The 18,364-nt window shown below is 37.3% G+C and overlaps 1 protein-coding gene across 4 annotated transcripts in view; it reads left to right on the forward strand.

Moving 5' to 3' along the window:
• Positions 1–7,555, forward strand: part of LOC132399187 (ribosomal biogenesis factor-like) — a 72,523-nt gene extending 64,968 nt beyond the window's left edge. For all 4 annotated transcript variants that reach the window (XM_059979327.1, XM_059979317.1, XM_059979332.1 and 1 more), the window contains 2 exons: positions 4,868–4,978; positions 5,993–7,555. In XM_059979327.1, coding sequence (XP_059835310.1) covers positions 4,868–4,978; positions 5,993–6,061 — 180 coding nt within the window. In that variant the 3' untranslated portion in view covers positions 6,062–7,555. The remainder of the gene's footprint in view (positions 1–4,867; positions 4,979–5,992) is intronic.
• Positions 7,556–18,364: the final 10,809 nt, after the last annotated feature.

Consider the following 18,364-nt stretch of genomic DNA (forward strand, 5'->3'; position numbering starts at 1 on the left):
TCATCTTCCGCACTGCCGTCAGATTTCTGAATGGATAATAAACCCAAGGACATTACCTATTTTTTAAATGTGTTTTCTTTTATTTCTTTTACATCTTATTGTAATTTATAGTTTTTTTTATTATAATGTATTGCAATATACTGTTGCAAAACAACATATTTCACAGCATGCACCAGTGATACTAAACCTGAATCTGATGATGAGGGGAGAATTAGATTTATGTTGTTTTAGCAAATTTAAAAAATAAATTGCCATTGCTTAGATGAAAGCTCTTAAGATAAGCTAGGGAGAAATAACTGGATTTCTAACTATTGTGCTTTAAATTTCAAAGCAAAAGAAAAATGTTGGCTTTACTCAGTAGGTCTGGTAACACTTCTTGGAAGTGAAAAAGTTTACATTTCAGAAAGTGAGAGATGTGTAGAGAATAAAGTTGTTGGAAAAATGAAATTAAAGAATGCTGGAAATATTTTGCTGATCAGGTAGCATAAATGGCAGGAAAAAAAATCTGACAATGCTCTGCATGGATGACTTTGATTCGGACCTTGTGCATTTTGACATGAACGTTGTTAAAGTTAGTTTTTGGAAATAGTTGAGTTTCAGGGGCTGAAATGTAAGGTCAGAAGATAAGTTGCTGTTCTTTTAGCTTGTTTTAAAATAGCAGAAAAGACCAAAGTCACAGAGAATAAATTAGGAGTAGGATCTGCATTGATTAATTTTCTGGTTACAAGGCATGAGTTAGGAGGATAGCTGGCTAGTGTTTAAAGCAAGAATAAAGGAGAGGGGAGTGTAGATACAGAGCAGTCAGCCTAGTATTCATAGAATTGTAGAGCATAGAAACAGGCCCTTTGATTCTCTGATGTTTAATGCTTGTACTAATCTTACTTGCCTGTATGTAGCCTAACCAGTTTTTATTCATCTGCAAAGCTTTGACTAATCTGTTAATTACTGTGAAAATGCTGGAATCCATAATAAAAGTTGTGACAGTAAGGTACCTTTTTTAAAAAAAAGGTGTATGTTTAATTAATTGTTTAAGGCCAGAATTAATTCAGTAAATTTTGACCAAACTATGAGAAATCATTGAAGAGGTATTTCATTCTTTAATTTTTGTTGCGGTATGGGCATTGCCGATAAGAAATATTTATTGCCCAAACCTAAATTCCCTCAGAAAGTTAGATGAGTTGCCATCTTGAAATTAATGCAGTCTTTCTGATGCAGGTTTACCTACATTGCCATGTGGTCCTACTAGTTAGACCAAGAAGCAAGATTGTCAATTATATTTCCAAATCAGTATGGCATGTAACTTGGTGGAAACCTGCAGATGGCAGTGATCATGCAAACCTTGTCCTTCATGGTGGTGGACATGCTGTCATAGCCAGAGTAAATAAGAGGGAACCAGTGAATGTAGTGCATTTGGATCTTCAGTGGGCTGGTTAACACACAGGAAACAGAGCAGGAATAAATCAGTCTTATTTGGCTTAATACTTGAGTCACATTTGTTCAAGACCTAAATCAAAAATTTGGCTGAGAGGTCTGACCAATTGTAATATTTCTTGTTTGACAGTATAAAACTAAATGGGAAGGTGCAAGGTTGGGGGTTTACAAGGAAGTTTCCAGAGGATATATCACAGGAGTTGAATGGACAACAACAACGTGGAAAGATGATAAGTACTGATGTTCAAAAGACCTGCCTGTCCTTATATAAATGCCCTTGAAAGCTAACAAGCAGTTGGAGTGTGTGTTTAGAAAGGCAGATGGTATATTGGTAATATTGATATAAGGTTTGAATATAAGTAAAGATATCTTACTGCATTTAAGAAGGGCCTTGTTAATATCACATCTGGAGTATTATGTACAATTTTGCTCTCCTTACTTAAAGTTATACTCGTTAATAAGTGTGAGTACCATGAAGATTTACCATACTGGTTCCTGGATTAACAGGTCTATGTAGCTTTGTGTTCTCTAGAGTTCAGAAGAATGAAAAGCAATCTCATTAACATGCAATTAATCATGAAGGGGCTTGACAGGTTTACTGCACAGAGGATATTTCCCCTGGTTGAGAGGTCACAGTGTTAAAATAGAAAGTACCCCATTTAGGATGATGAACCAAAGGTTGATGAATCTTTGGAATTCTCAATGCTGAAAAAACTGCAAAGATTGAAAGATTTCTGAATTTAAGGAGGAGTGTGAGCAGTGCACGAAAATAGTGCTAAGAGTAGAATATCAGATATTTCCAGTTGAATGGTGGAACAGGCTTGAGGGTCAAATGACCTTTTCTTATCTTTTATGTTCATGTGGCCAATTTAAATTTCACTCTTGCATGGTTTGCTCTGATCAATGAGCCTATTTAAGTTTTAGAGAGAGGGGGGCATTACTTTTCTTGCATTTCAGATTTGTCATTTTTTACACTGAAGTTAGTGCAGTGCTTGCTGTAAGATTGGAGATCGATTTCTGCTGCTGTCTGAAAGGAATTTGCACATTCTCCCCGAGGCTGTGTGGCTTTCCTCCAGGTGTTCCAGTTTCCTCCCATATTCCAAAGACATTAGGGTTAGTGAATTGTGGGCATGTTATGTTGGTGCTGGAAATATGGCAACATTTGTGGGTTGCTCAACACAATCCTCACTAATTTGATCTGACACAACACACTTCATTGTATGTTTCAATATACAGGTGACAAATAAAGCTAATCTTTCATCTTAATTGTGAACCGTTCCTTCCAATATAAAGTTTACTCCTTAACTATAAGAGAGAATATCAGGAGTGGCAGTATGGTATATTTAGTACAGCTGAACCTCACAAATTGAATGAGTTTTGTGTTTCTCAGCTTTTTCTGTAATTTCAAAGATTGTGGTTTGTGATATTATTCTGGTGGCTAGCTGACTAGTCCATTAAGAAATTACAGTTGTAGCAAGCAGTTTCCATTTAGTTTTGTCTTCTTGAAAGTGCTCTGAGTGAGCCTAGATGAAATTTGCCAATGATAAGTAACACTTATTTTTAATCAGAGTGTTGAAGAGTTGATGCTAATGGAATGGAACAATGAGTGGTGTTGTTTCAGTTACTGCCTGATTAAGCTATAAAGAAATGTCTTTCACTGCATGTGAAAGAATAGCAGGATGTATTTTCAAGATATTTTATGTTAATTATTTGGATGAACCCACTTCATGAGTCCTGATAAAGGGAATCGGCCCAAAACATCAACTGTGCTGTTTTCCATAGATGCTGCCTCCAGCATTTTGTGTGTGTTGTTTGGATTTCCAGCATCTGTAGATTTTCTCGTTTGTGACTAGTCCAGTTCATGAGTAGTTCTTTAGCAGGTTCTGATCTACTTCAGGAAGAAGAGATCATATCTGTCTAGTCTTTGAATATATTTTTCTTTGGTTGTATTATTGAATGATTTACTTAAGGATTTTTTTTTGGTATTATAGCAGAGAGTTTGAGATGGTAAAGTGTTAATATTTGACGTAGAGTAAGCATGCTAGGTACTAAAATACAAACCAAGCTTCATAACCTGGAAAATTTTTGGAATTTTATAATTTTTAAGGAGATTTTCTTTCAGTAGGTTGACATCTGTAATTAATTTCTTGCTTGTGTTTGAGTACAGTCTATACTGTTCAGATAAATACCTCTGGACTTGCCAAGTTGGTTTGATCTAATTTTGGAGGGTTTAGACATATGGCATTTACGCAGTCTACACAGTTACTCTCTTAACTTAATAGCTTTGTAACCCGTTTCTTAAAATTATAGTTATAGAGCACTGTAGCACAGAAACAGGCACATCAGACAATCTAGTCCATAGTGAACAATTATTTTGCCCAGTCCCACCAATCCCCTCCCATTCATACACTTACATGTTGAAATCAAACCACACATCCCCCCCCCCCCCCCCCACCTCTACTGGCAGCTCATTTCACACAGTGAGTGAAGAGATTCCCCCGTTCCCTTAAGCATTTCACCGTTAACCTATGACCTGTTGTTTCAGTCTCACCCAACCTCAATGGAAGAAGCCTGCTAGCATTTACCCTATCTATATTCTATATCATTCTGCACTCCCGGAAGTAAAGTCCTAACCTATATTCAACCTTTCCCTATAACTCAGGTACTTTGGTCCAAGCAACATTTTTGTAATTGACACCATTAATTGTAGCAAATAGTGTACAGGTGATTAGTGCCTATCTTTGAAAAGCTGAGCACTGTCATTGTAACAATATTTAAAATGCAATGGTTGGTATCTACTGTGAAATTCTATAAATTCATAATGAACACACCGTGACTGGCATAGTAATTTTGCAGGCTACATGTTGGCTGAGATTGGTACCAAAATCAAGGAAAGTATTGTTTTTTTTTCAGGCTGTATGTCAAAACATGTCTTAGAAGCCAGAGCTATGTTAGTAATTAGTTGCCATTACAAAGAAGATCTGGAACCCACAAGATATTAAAACCAGAATTTCAAAGGGCAAATGAGGTACAACAGGCAAGCATTGTGGGGTAATTAGGAGTTTGCTCTAGCTGAACTTTGAAGGTATGGTCACATGAAACTGTAGTGATATATTACACCTGGCTTCAGTTCATTTCATTGGAGATGTACAGGAGTGAACTGAAAAGAATACTCATCTTCCACATTGCCAGCTGGAGTTTCTCAGGCATTTCAGAAATCTTGCCAGCTTTAGCTAGATATAATGCTCCTATGGATTTTTTTTATGTTGGTGTTTGAATTAACAGAGGAGTTAATTGCCTTTTGTTCACACCTGAGTATCTCCACTGTAATATTTTCTGAATCTAGTACATGCATCTCCTTGTAAAAATGTTAGTAGTGTAAAATTAATGCTGCACTGTTTAACCAGAATTTTAAATGCTTATCTTTTCTGAACAGATCAACATTATGAATAGTGAAAGAGTTTCTAAAGTCAATAAAGCATTTACTGAAGTACAAAAAGAGATCAAGAACTTATCCAAAGACACAACTTTAAAGAAACCACTGCAGGTAATAATTTGTAAATGGCTTGGCAGTTTAAAAAAAAAACCCTGCTTTTCTGATCTTCACTACTAATATTTTTTATTAGTTTAACTTTCCTGATATGAAATTTTAATCCCTGCACAGTAAGCAAAGTACATTTATTTGAAATTTCCATTTCTACTTTCTTATACACCTACAATTCTGGTAAAGTACCATAACAACTTGCGATTTAAAAGTGTAAAAATACACACTATTAGTGGCTTCTTTACCCTCCACATCTTCTGAAAACATTGACTTATAGCTAGGATATAGTTCAGTGGGTGTTGGTATTGGAGTATAAAAGTTGCAACTTGCTATTTGCTATGCATGTACCCAATTTAGTAGGAGAATGAAATCTTAAGAATGTAGAAGTCAATGGGTAGAAACAATGGTGGCAGATGTACTTGTGATACGCAACTATAGACCGATTGGATATGTTAATGCAACTAAACCAGGAGATTGCTATAAAAAATGCTATGTCCAAGGATCGGTGGGCAATCAGCGACTAGCTCAATGACTGTCTCAGCTTTGATTTGCAAATTAAAGTTTAACCCTTCTTGAAGAATCTTCTGTGTCTCCTGGTTGTTTGTGGGGCATGAGAAACCACGACATTGGCTGCTCACTTTAACATATTTGGCCATGATCTTACTTTGTGTTGGAACAGGCTCAATATGTTAAATAGCCTACCATGAAATTCCTGAAGGGTTCACTGGAGAGCAAAAATCTTCCTTGAGCCATGGTTCGTGAGACTGTTGGGCCTCTGATATTAAGGTTGTCTAATTACAGGCTACTTTGGGCTTTGATTTTCCATATACTTATCTATTCATTTCATACATGTTTGGTAGACAAAGCAACAGAAGGGAATATTGTATCTATCCTATCAAGATCAACTTGAATTGATCTTTTATAGTTTTAAACTTCAAACAAATCAGGGATTGTAACAAAGTCCTACATACAAAATTGAACATTGAAAATTACTCTTAATTTTTGTTCTTGCTGCAGATTTCCAGACCTCCTGCGGCTGAGCTGCTGAACGTGGACGCTACAACTCAGTTGTTTTCTCAGTTATGAAATTCAAAAGTTGCTTTCAGTGGACATTAACCTAAGCAGTGTACAGTACACACAAGTACAAAATAATTTTAATGTTTTAGATTTTAAGCATCTATAGTTAGTTTTCTTTGGTATACAAATCAACTGGAAAACCTAATCAGCTGTACCCAAGGAAATGAACCAAATGCACTTGCCTTCAGAAAGTTCAAATTCAAGATTTGATCAAAATTTGTCATTAGATTACATTTGATAAATTCCACATGTTGTATATTTTTGTATTGTGTTGGAGAAAATAAGGTAAATTTGGAATGGTATTTAGAGCAATAAATATGAAAAAATAAATGTATTTGTTTTTATGCTTTCTATAGTGTCAGTCAGACATGTATGCTGCAGTCCTCTTGTTTTCAGCACCTATTTTATATTAATAAGATAGCAAGCTGAATGTGTTTAGTAAATTCCTTTAGTCAATCTCAAAGTTTGAACAATAAGGACGGTTTAAAGAAAGTGCAGTTCATCAGTAGCAATAGATGTAATCAGAAGCAAAAGGAATTTTTGTTTGGAAATGGCAGTGGGAAGAGAATTTTTCCCCATATTTCTTGAATGAGATAACTCAAAGGAGGAGTTTATTATGACTACTACTACCACCACATTTGTAGAGCAAATACTAATTGCTGGATGTAAGTAGCTCCAAGACTCTTTTTGGGTTTGATTGCAAGTAGTTTTGAAAGAAGCTGTCAGAGGTCTTTGTGATTTGTTGGTACTGCTGGAATTATCAATAGCTGCTAAAGATCATATACACAGTGGCAATTTTATGAGTTGCTGCTACACAATTGGCCAATTAGATATTGCTTAATGAGCAGGTGTACCTAATAAAGGAGCCACTGAATATAAATATACACTGATTAACATTTGATGTTTAATATCTCCAGAAATGCAAATTGTTACTTTAGCTCAATCAATCATCAGTTAAATAAAAACAAGCATCCGTGGAGGGAGGTGGACAGTCATTACTTTGGGCTGAGGCCCATTATTTGGACTGGATGAGAGAACCATTTACTGTCACCCATTCTATCATTTTTTTAAAACAATTGTCAGGAATTAGCGATTCCAAGGCATTGCTAACTTGACGTACAAAATTTTGTTCAGACTGATGGAAAATACCAACTTTATTTTTAAAGCATCAGTCCAAATTCTGGAACTATTTAGCCAATAGCACAATCCCTGATGTACCAAATGTACTGCAAAGTTTCAAGGTCTACAACCAAGTAGTATAGGTTGATAAATTCAGACCTTGCTCCTGTGGCCCCCATCGTGAAAATTGTTTTAAAATAAGTACATCCAAGTATTTCACATAATCAAGAAACGTGAATACAGCTGATTTCTGTTAATCTTTGAATGTAGATTTATTAAAATATTTTGCAATATTTAATTGATGTCAACAGCAAATTTTTCTATTTTCTAGCTTTTGACACATTGTAAAATAGGTTTATGAATAAAGTGAGAAAAATTTAGTGATTTGTGATGTTCCGATTGTTATTTTTCAAGAAGTTCTTATTTTGACTTGTTATTTATTGTAGAATAATGAGTTAAAGTACAACAACTGAAGAGGGAAATATTAATTCAGAAAGGAAAAATTTAAAAAATTACATCTTGTATGTATAATTTGATTCAAAAGCAGACAATTAAATTAGGAATTCATAAATCAAGACAAAAATGGGAATCTGATCTGAATGTTAAAATTGATGGAAAAAACTGGTCAAGATTATGTTCTGATAGTATGAGAAATACAATAAATGTTCGACTTAGATTAATACAATATAATTTTTTTCATCAATTATATATAATACCACAGAAAATAAATAGATTAAATTCAAATATGTCTGACCAATGTTTTCGATGTAATCAAGAAATTGGTACTTTTTTACATTCTACTTGGTCTTGTTTTAAAATTCAACCATTTTGGATAAATTTAAGACTTTTACTGGAACAAATTATTGGAGAACAACTCCCACATAGTCCACTATTATTTTTATTAGGAGATATTGAAGGGACAATAACGAAATTTAAATTGAATAAGTATCAGAAAAAATTTATAAAAACTGCATTGGCAGTAGCCAAAAAAGTTATCGCAGTTACTTGGAAATTTGATTTATATTTAACTATGGATCATTGGAATAATGAAATACATAGTTGTATTCCACTTGAAAAAATTACGTATAATCTAAGAAATGAATATGATATATTTTTGAAAATTTGGTTCCCATACTTATAAAAAATAGGATCAAATACATAGGTCCTTTGAAGATAAAATTATAGTAATTGGGGAAAGTAAAAATAAATATCAAAATTATTTTGAACTCCATGGAGCATGTGGGGATCCTCCGATATCCAGGTAATCTTTCTCTCCTTTTTTTTTCTTTCTTTGGATAAGGGTTAAGGGGAGGGGGAGGGTTAATATTTTTCTTACTATTTTATTACCACATTTAGTCTTTGTAATTTCGAAAATTTAATAAATAAATAATACTTTTTTAAAAAACAACCGAAGAGGAATTTCTTTAGTCAGAATGTGATGAATCTGGAATTGTGGACTGTGGAAGCCAAGACCTTGGGTGTTTAAGACAGAATTTGATTGGTAAGGGGGTTAATGGTTATGGAGAGAAGGTGGAATAATGGGGCTAAAAAAAAATCAACCATGAGCAGACTTGATGGGCCAAATGACCAAAGTTTGTTCCTATCTTTTATAGTACTTATGATTTAATTGGCTGTTGGATAGTTTTTGCAAGATGTTAAATATTACCCATGCAGCACTGCAGTGCTCTTGAATTAGGAAAAATTGTTTGAAGCTGCTTCTGTTTTGGTCGTGGTGATGACATATCTGATAAAAGTTAAAACATCAACAGTATCTGAAAAAAAGTTTACCAGATGCAGGTTAGTAATACTTGGGTAGAGGTCGTGATTTCATGTTTACCTCTAGTATTTGCTAATAAATCAAATCTGACGTGGTGGCGTAGACAGCAGAGCTGCTGCTTACAGTGTAGAGACCAGGGTTCAATCCTGACTCTGGGTGCTGTTTGTGTGGCGTTTATATCCTCCCTGTGATTGCATTAATCTCCTTTGGGTGTTCACACATTGCAAAGGTATCGGGGATGGTAGGGTAATTGACCAGTGTAATCACTGCTAGTGCATAGATGTGAGTTGTAGAATCTTGGCGACAGTTGTTGAGAATGTGTAGAGTAAAATAACACTAGAGAGGTGAAATTCACAGTGCATCCATGACTGTCAGGGTTATTTAATAACAAAGTAGGGAAGAAGCACAAATACATCTTGACTAACTTGTGTAACACACACAAAATTGGTAGGACCCATTAAAGATGGTGGAGGTTGCAGAGAATGATGGGCAAAGACCAGAAGAACTCTTCCTTTTAGGTGGGGACAAAGATGGGGTGAGGGTGAATGTCTGAAATGGAAGGGAAACTCTTTGAAGGAGCAGGACATCACTGATGTTCTGGAATGGAAAACTTCAGTCTGAGAACAGATGTAGTGGTAGACAGGAACTGAGAAAAGGGAAAGGCATTTTTACAAGCGACAAGGTGTGAAGTAAGTATAGTTAAGATAGCTGAGAGTCAGTACATTTATAGAGTCGTAGAACATTACAGCACAGAAACAGGCCTTTCGGTCTATGCTAAATTATTAATCTGCCTAGTCCCGTCAATTTACACCCAGCCGACAACTTTCCATACCCTTCCTATTCATGTACCTAATCCAAATTTCTCTTAAATGTTGAAATTGAACCTGCATCCACCACTTAAGCTAGCAGCTTATTCCACACTCTCCTCATGTTCCCTTAAACATTTCACCTTTCATCCTTAACTCATGACTTTTAGTTCTAGTCTCACCAAACCTCAGTAGAAAAAGCCTGCTTACATTTATCATCTTTACCCCTCATAATTTTGTATACCTCTATAAAATCTCTCCTCATGTTAGGGAATGAAGTCCTAACCTATTCAACCTTTCCCTATAACTCAGGTTCTCAAGTCCTGGCAACATCCTTGTAAATTTTATCTGTGCTCTTTCAATCTTATTTACAATCTTCCTGTAGGTATGTGACCAAAAACTTCACACAATACTCTAAATTAGGTCTCGCCAATGTCTTATACAACCTCAGTATAACAATCCAACTCCTGTATGGAGTGGTTTGATCTGATTTACCTATGATACCACTTTCAAGGAATTGTAGATCTCTATTTCCAGATCCCTCTGTTCTACCACACTCCTCGGTGCCCTACTGTTCACTGTAAAACCTACCCTGGTTTGTCAGAAACATAGAAAACCAACAGCACGATACAGGCCCTTCGGGCCACAACGTTGTGCCAAACATGTCCCTACCTTACAAATTACTAGGCTTACACATAGCCCTCTATTTTTCTAAGCTCCATGTATGTATCCAAAAGTCTCTTAAAAGACCCTACCGCATCCACTTCCACCACTGTTGCTGGCAGCCCATTCTACGCACTCACCACTCTCGGAGTAAAAAACTTACTGCTGACATCTCCTTTGTACCTACTCCCCAGCACCTTAAACCTGTGTCCTGTTGTGGTAACCATTTTAGACCTGGGAAAAAGCCTATGCCTATCCACACAATCAATGCCTCACATCATCTTATACATCTCTATCAGGTAACCTCTTATCCTCCTTTGCTCCAAGGAGAAAAGGCCGAGTTCACTCTATTCTCATAAGGCATACTCCCAATCCAGGCAACATCCTTGCAAATCTCTGCACCCTTTCTATGGCTTCCACATTCTTCCTGTAGTGAGATGACCAGAAATGAGCACAGTACTTCAAGTGGGGTCTGACCAGAGTCCTATATAGCTGCAACATTACCTCTCGGCTCCTAAATTCAATTCCACAATTGATGAAGGCCAATACACTGTATACTTTCTTAACCACAGAGTCAACCTGCGCAGCTGCTTTGAGTGTCCTACGAACTCGGACCCCAAGATCCCTCTGTTCCTCCACAATGCCAAGAGTCTTACCATTAATACTATATTCTGCCATCATATTTGATCTACCAAAATGAACCACTTCACTTATCTGGATTGAACTCCATCTGCCACTTATCAGCCCATTTTGCATCCTATTGATGTCCCGCTGTAACCTCTGACAACCCTCCACACTGTCCACAACACCTTCAACCTTTGTGTCATCAGCAAACTTATTAACACATCCCTCCACTTCCTCACCCAGGTCACTTATAAAAATCATGAAGAGAAGGGTCCCAGAATAGATCCCTGAGGTACACCAATGTTCACCAACCTCCGTGCAGAATATGACCCATCCACAATCACTCTTTGCCTTCTGTGGACAAGCCAGTTCTGGATCCACAAAGCAATGTCCCCTTGGATCCCATGCCCCCTTACTTCCTCAATAAGCCTTGCATGGGGTACCTTATCAAATGCCTTGCTGAAATCCATATACACTACATCTACTGCACTTCCTTCATTAATGTGTTTAGTCACATCCTCAAAAAATTCAATCAGGCTTGTAAGGCACGACCCACCCTTGACAAAGTCATGCCGACTATTCCTAATCATATTACACCTCTCCAAATGTTCATAACTCCTGCCTCTCAGGATCTTCTCCATCAACTTACCAACCACTGAAGTAAGACTCACTGGTCTATAATTTCCTGGGCTATCCCTACTCCCTTTCTTGAATATAGGAACAACATCTATAACCCTCCAATCCTCCGGAACCGCTCCCGTTCCTATTAGTGATGCAAAAATCATCGCCAGTGGCTCAGAAATCTCCTACCTCATCTCCCACAGTAGCCTGGGGTGTATCTCATCTGGTCCTGGCGACTTATCCAACTTGATGATTTCCAAAAGTTCCAGCACATCCTCTTTCTTAATATCTACATGCTCAAACTTTTCATTCTGCTACAAGTCAGCACTACAATCACCAAGATCCTTTTCCATAGTAAATACTGAAGTAAAGTATTCATTAAGTACCTCTGCTATTTCCTCTGGTTCCATACACACTTTCCCACTGTCACACTTGATAGGTCCTATTCTTTCACATCTTATCCTCTTGCTTTTCATGTACTTGTAGAATGCCTTGGGGTTTTCCTTAATCCTGCCCACCAAGGCCTTCTCATGGCCCCTTCTGGCTCTCCTAATTTCCTTCTTAAGCTCCTTCCTATTAGGCTTATAATCTTCTAGATCTCTAACATTACCTAGCTCTCTTAAGCTTTTCTCTTCTTGGCTAGATTTATTACAACCTCTGTATACCACAGTTCCAGTACCCTACCATAACTTCCGTCTCATTAGAAGATACCTATACAGAACTCCACACAAATATCCCCTAAACATTTGCCACATTTCTTCCATACTTTTCCCTGAGAACATCTGTTTCCAATTTAAGCTTCCAATTTCCTACATGATAGCCTCATAATTCCCCTTACTCCAATTAAATGCTTTTCTAACTTGTCTGTTCCTATCTTTCTCCAATGCTATTGTAAAGGATATAGAATTATGATCACCATCTCCAAAATGCTCTCACACTGAGAGATCGTGACACCTGACCAGGTTCATTTCCCAATACCAAATCAAGTACAGCCTCGCCTCTTGCAGGCTTATCTACATACTGAGTCAAGAAACCTTCCTGAATACACCTAACAAACTCCACCCCAGAATTTGGGAAATTAAAATCTCCCTCATGACAACTCTGTTATTATTATACCTTTGCATGATCTGTTTCCCTCTCTGCTCCTCGATATCCCTGTTACTATTGGGCAGCCTACAAAAAACACCCAGTAAAGTTGACCCCTTCGTATTCCTAACCTCCACCCACAGAGACTCCGTAGGTAATCCCACCATGACGTCCACCTTTTCTGCAGCCGTGACACTATCTCTGATCAACAGTGTCATGCCCCCACCTCTTTTGGCTCCCTCCCTGTCCTTTCTGAAACATCTAAAACCCAGTACTTTAAGTAACCAGTCCTGTCCCTGAACCATCCAAGTCTGTGTAATGGCCACCACATCATAGCTTCAAGTACTGATTCACGCTCTGAGCTCATCCGCTTTGTTCACAACACTCGACACATCTCAAACTGTCCGTCTGAGTGCGTCCCTTCTCTATCACCTGCCTATCCTCCCTCACACAATCTCCAAGCTTTCTCTATTTGTGAGCCAAATGCCTCTTCTCCAGTCTCTTCAGTTCGGTACCCACCCTCCAACAATTCCAGTTTAAACTCTCCCCTGTAGCCTTAGCAAACCTCCCCGCCAGGATATTGTTCCCCCTGGGATTCAAGTGCAACTGGTCCTTATTGTACAGGTCACACCTGCCCCAAAAGAGGTTCCAATGATCCAGAAACCCGAATCCCTGCCCTCGCTCCAATCCCTCAGCCACGTATTTGTCCTCCACCTCATTCTATTCCTATACTCACTGTCACGTGGCACAGGCAGTAATCCCGAGATTACTACCTTTGCGGTCCTGCTTCTCAACTTCCTTCCCAACTCCCTGTAGTTTTTTTTTCCCAGGACCTCTTTTCTTTTCCTACCTATGTCATTGATACCAATATGTACCACGACCTCTGGCTGTTCTCCCTCCCATTGCAGGATATCTTGGATGCGACCTGAAACATCCTGGACCCTGGCACCTGGGAGGCAAACTACCATCCGAGTTTCTTTCCTGCGTCCACAGAATCACCTGTCTGACCCCCTAACTATACAGTCCCCTATCACTACTGCCTTCCTTTTCCTTTCCCTTCCCTTCCCTTCTGTGCCAGAGGCACGGCCACTGTTGCTTCCCCAAGGTAGGCAGTACACCCCAACAATAATCAAACAGGAGTACTTATTGTTAAGGGGTACAGCCACAGGGGTACTCTCTGATACCTGACTCTTCCCCTTCCCTCTCCTGACTGTTACCCACTTGTCCTCTAAACGTGCCACATTAAATTCCATCTGCCATTTCTCAGCCCATTTTTCCAGCTGGTCCAGATCCTGCTCGAATTTTGATAGTCTTCTACATCCTGGTATAATCAGCAAATTTACTGTTCCACTTATCACATTATCATCCTGATCATTAATTTAGATGACAAACAACAATAGGTCCAGCACTGATCTCAGTGCCACAGCCCTCCAGTCAGAGAAAGAACCATCTACTACAACTACCACTGAAACCCCTTCCTCTTACTTTAAACCAATGCCCTCTTGATTTTGATGTCTCTACCATGGAAATAGTTCTTACTACCCTATTCTTTACCTCAGTGTTAATATACAGTACCTCTAGACCCAGAAAAGTAGAGTGGAAATGAGTCACATTTCACAGGCAACCTCAAGTTTGACTTGTCACAGACTGAGGTACACATAACTCGACATTGCTATTTCACAATTGATAGATTTCAAAAATATTAAGCAGTCAGCTGTATGAAAAAAATATCTATTGAGGGGTTATTTGCATATTTAGTACTCTTAAAAGTACAAATTAGATAATGCTATCATTTCTTTACACAGTTCACTGGAAGTGATATTAAAACCACACCCTTATAATGCAAGGTCAAATATTGTGCTTATTTATTCAATATTGATGTTATTAATTGTCTTTAACTTGTTTTAACACAATATGAAAAGAAATATCCTTAAGGGAAACTTCCACTACTTTAAAGTTAGGTGGTAATTTTTACAATATTCGTCAAATATTGATTTTATCAATCTACATTAAGTAGTGCTACTTAATGGTAGGGCTCAGAACAACACATCCTAATTGTTAATGTTTATTTAGCATTTCATAAATCAACTTCAAAGTAATATTTGTATAAACTAAATTGAAAACCAATTTTAAAAATCAGTTTAATGTAATATCTAATCCACAGAAGTAGCTTTTCATGGAACCTTTTACCATTTCTTACTGCAATTTATAATAAATTTCACAACATATGTCAGAGATAATAAACCGGATTCTGAACTTTACCCTGAGATAAATCCCCATTTTGCTACTTTGACTTATGATATTTATTACAATTTACTGTGCAGCTCACCTAGGTTTACTTTTTATAACATCTTTTTACATTGAGAGCAGTAGAGAAAGTTTAATGGGTGTTCTGCCTGTAATGGTTTTGAGTACTATGACTAAGATTATAGCGTGGTTATAAAATTTGTTTTATTGGCATTGTATAGTTGCTGAATTCTTCTGAAATTGACCGATGGAGCCTTGGAAGTTGCCTTGCAGTCTGAAGGTTAAACTGCATCCTTTTCGCTTCCTGATGGGAGGATTTTAAAAATGCCATAACTTGTGCTAGATATAGGTTTAGCATTTAAACAGTAATGTTGAACATGTATAAGATTATTGATATTAAATAGAGAGATTGATCTTGCCCCCACTTACATTGTACCATTTAGCTGACAGCTAGCTGGTTAAAATTCGGAGCTATTCCAAGAGAAGAACCAATGTTTCCAACTTCAGTTGCAGCAAAAAGGCAGGGAAGAGCAAAGTAGTGTTCGATGTCAAGGTTGAATGGTCAGAGAAAAGTACTTACCTGACCGAAGCAAATCTGCTCATTCAGAATTGACATCAATGAAGAAAATATTTTCTGCGCCATCAATGATAGAGATGAGGTAGCATGCACTATGTATGAAGCATTTTCTCAGGTTAAATATCGGAAGAAGTAAGGGAATATTTGCATCTGTCCAATGTGTGTAATTGAAAGTTCACATAAAATAGTGCTATCATTACACATTTTGTATGTTTTACATTTCAAGGGTGTGGTTTTTAAGTATTAAACCATGTAATTTGCTTACTTATCTGGCATGTTTGCATTTAGTTTTTTTTCCCAAAACAATTTAAGGAAATAAACGTTTAACTTGAGCCAATAATTTTTTGTTCTGTTTTACTTTTATACCGGTAAATATTTGTTGACTAATAAAACACCATTTTAACTGATATAATGGAATGCTTTACATTAATAAGTCCACCTAAAACTTGTAACAATGTTCTAAATTACCAATGAATTAAATCTTCCTTGTTCAAATTACTTGATGAATCTCAGTGCCAGGTAGCAGTTTATTTAGATATTTGCACCATCATAATTAGTCAACAAGTATTTAAAAATCTCCCTTTTAAATAGTTATATTAAAAATATTGACAAAATGCCAGTGGTGTTCATGTCACGTGAGTGAATAAAAGTAGATTCCCTTCAGAAACGTAATTTTTAAAGTCTATAGTGCCACCCAGTGGTTAAACACTGTACAATTCAATTTGAATTTTAAAATTAATCTTCCTAAAATAATTTCTACATCATGATATCAATTACATTTCAGTGGAAAATTATTCCAGTTTAGATACTCATCATCATTATACATTATTCTCAGCACTGTGGGTGACTCAAGCAGACAATTAACTCAAGCATACAAGCCCCTCTGAAAATGTTAGTGTGCTTTCTTACCTCTGGACTCAGTTATTCCAATACTCTCCTGTCCAGTTTGTCATCCTTGGAGCAGAATTGTGCAGACGAAATCTGAAACAAAAATGCTGGAAATACTCTGCACGTCAGACAGCATCTGTTATGAGAGAAATAAATTGTTTCAGTCATCACTTTTTAATGTTTCAGAAGTCACCTCTTGTTCCTATCTCCAAAGATGTCATCTGACCTGCTATTTCTGGTATCTTCTGTTATTTTTCATGCTGTAACTCCACTTAGTCTGGAACCCTTACGCCCATATGCTCATGAATATAATCTATAATACTGAATTGACATCTAATCTTTGTTCCTGACCTGAAACTCTTACATAACTTCTCTTCATCCCTCCCCTTCCCTGTGGCATCTATGGCTTCAGTCACCATAATTCTAATTTTGGTTCAACACATATTTATAAGTCTTAATTTAATGGGACACATTCCTGTCCCAATCTTACTATTCAGTTGCAAGTTGCTGATATTGCTGTACACCAGCTTCTGAATTTACAATTCAGTCTCCAGAATCAATGTGATGTTATTGTGCCTTGGTTCACGTAATTTCAAGATCAATTACTCTTTTGTGTAATATATCAAAGTCTATTCAAGGTTCTCCTTGGGAGTCTCTGTAAATTATTCTAAAATCTGAATCATACAGGGAGATATTACCTTTATAAATTGAGATGTTACAGAATGGCAAGTTTAAATACTACTACTTTTTACTAATAGCTGTAGATTTAGCAATAGGCCACAGATGACATTAGTTTCTCGTTTCCAATTGTCCAGGTTTTAAACTTCATGGTTCAGTGCCTCCATAATCATTCGCTTCCTCATACTGTTTTTAGATCCTTACAATTTTATGCCCAAATATTTTAGAACTTAAACCAAAGGTTTTGACTAATCAGATTATATAGAGGAGCTGTTTGCTGTCTTGAGGCAAAATAGATGATTAAATCACCAGGGCCTGACAAGATGTTTCTCTCAGACCCTGTGAGAGGCTAGTGTAGAAACTGCAGGCGTCCTAGCAGAGATATTTACAACATCCTTAGCAATGGGTGAGGTGCTGAAGGATTGAAGGATAGCTAATGTTGTTCTGTTGTTTATGGAAGGCTCTAAAAATAAGCTGGGAAATTATAGACTGGTAAGCCTGACACCAGTAGTGGGTAAGTTATTGGGAAGTATTCTAAGGAAGCAGATATATAAGTATTTGGATACACAGGGATCAATTAGTGATAGCATGACAGGTCGTGTCTAATCAAATCTTAAAGAGTTTTTTTCAGGAAATTACGAGGAAAGTTGATGAAGGCAGGGCAGAAGATGTTGCCTGCATGGATTTTAGCAAGGCTTTTGACACGGTCCTGCATGGGAGGTTGGTGAAGGTTCAGTCACTTAGCATTCAGGATGAGGTAGTAAATTAGATTAGATGTTGGCTTTGAGGTAAAAGCCAGAGTGGTAGGAGATGGCTGGCTCTCTGACTGGTGACCTGTGACAAGTGGAATACTGCAGGGTTTGTCCCTATCAACAACCTGGATGATAATGTATCATGAAGTTTGTGGATGGCACCAGGATTCGGGGGCATAACGGACAGCGAGAAAGGCTATCAAAGCTTGCAGTGAGGTCTGGACCAGTTGGAAAAATGGGCTGAAAAATGGCAAATGGAACTTAATGTAGATAAGTGTGAGGTGTTGGACTTTGGGAGAACAACCCAAGGTAGTACACATAGTGAGCAGTAAGACACTGGAAGAATATGGTAGAACAGTGGGATCTTGAAATACAGATCCATAATTCCTTGAAAGTGGTGTCAGAAGTAGATAACGTTGTTAAGAGAGCGTTTGGTACATTGTCCTTCATTGATCAAAGTACTGAGGAGTTGGA

Source organism: Hypanus sabinus, chromosome 1, assembly GCF_030144855.1.
Source record: "Hypanus sabinus isolate sHypSab1 chromosome 1, sHypSab1.hap1, whole genome shotgun sequence".
NCBI lineage: Eukaryota > Metazoa > Chordata > Chondrichthyes > Myliobatiformes > Dasyatidae > Hypanus > Hypanus sabinus.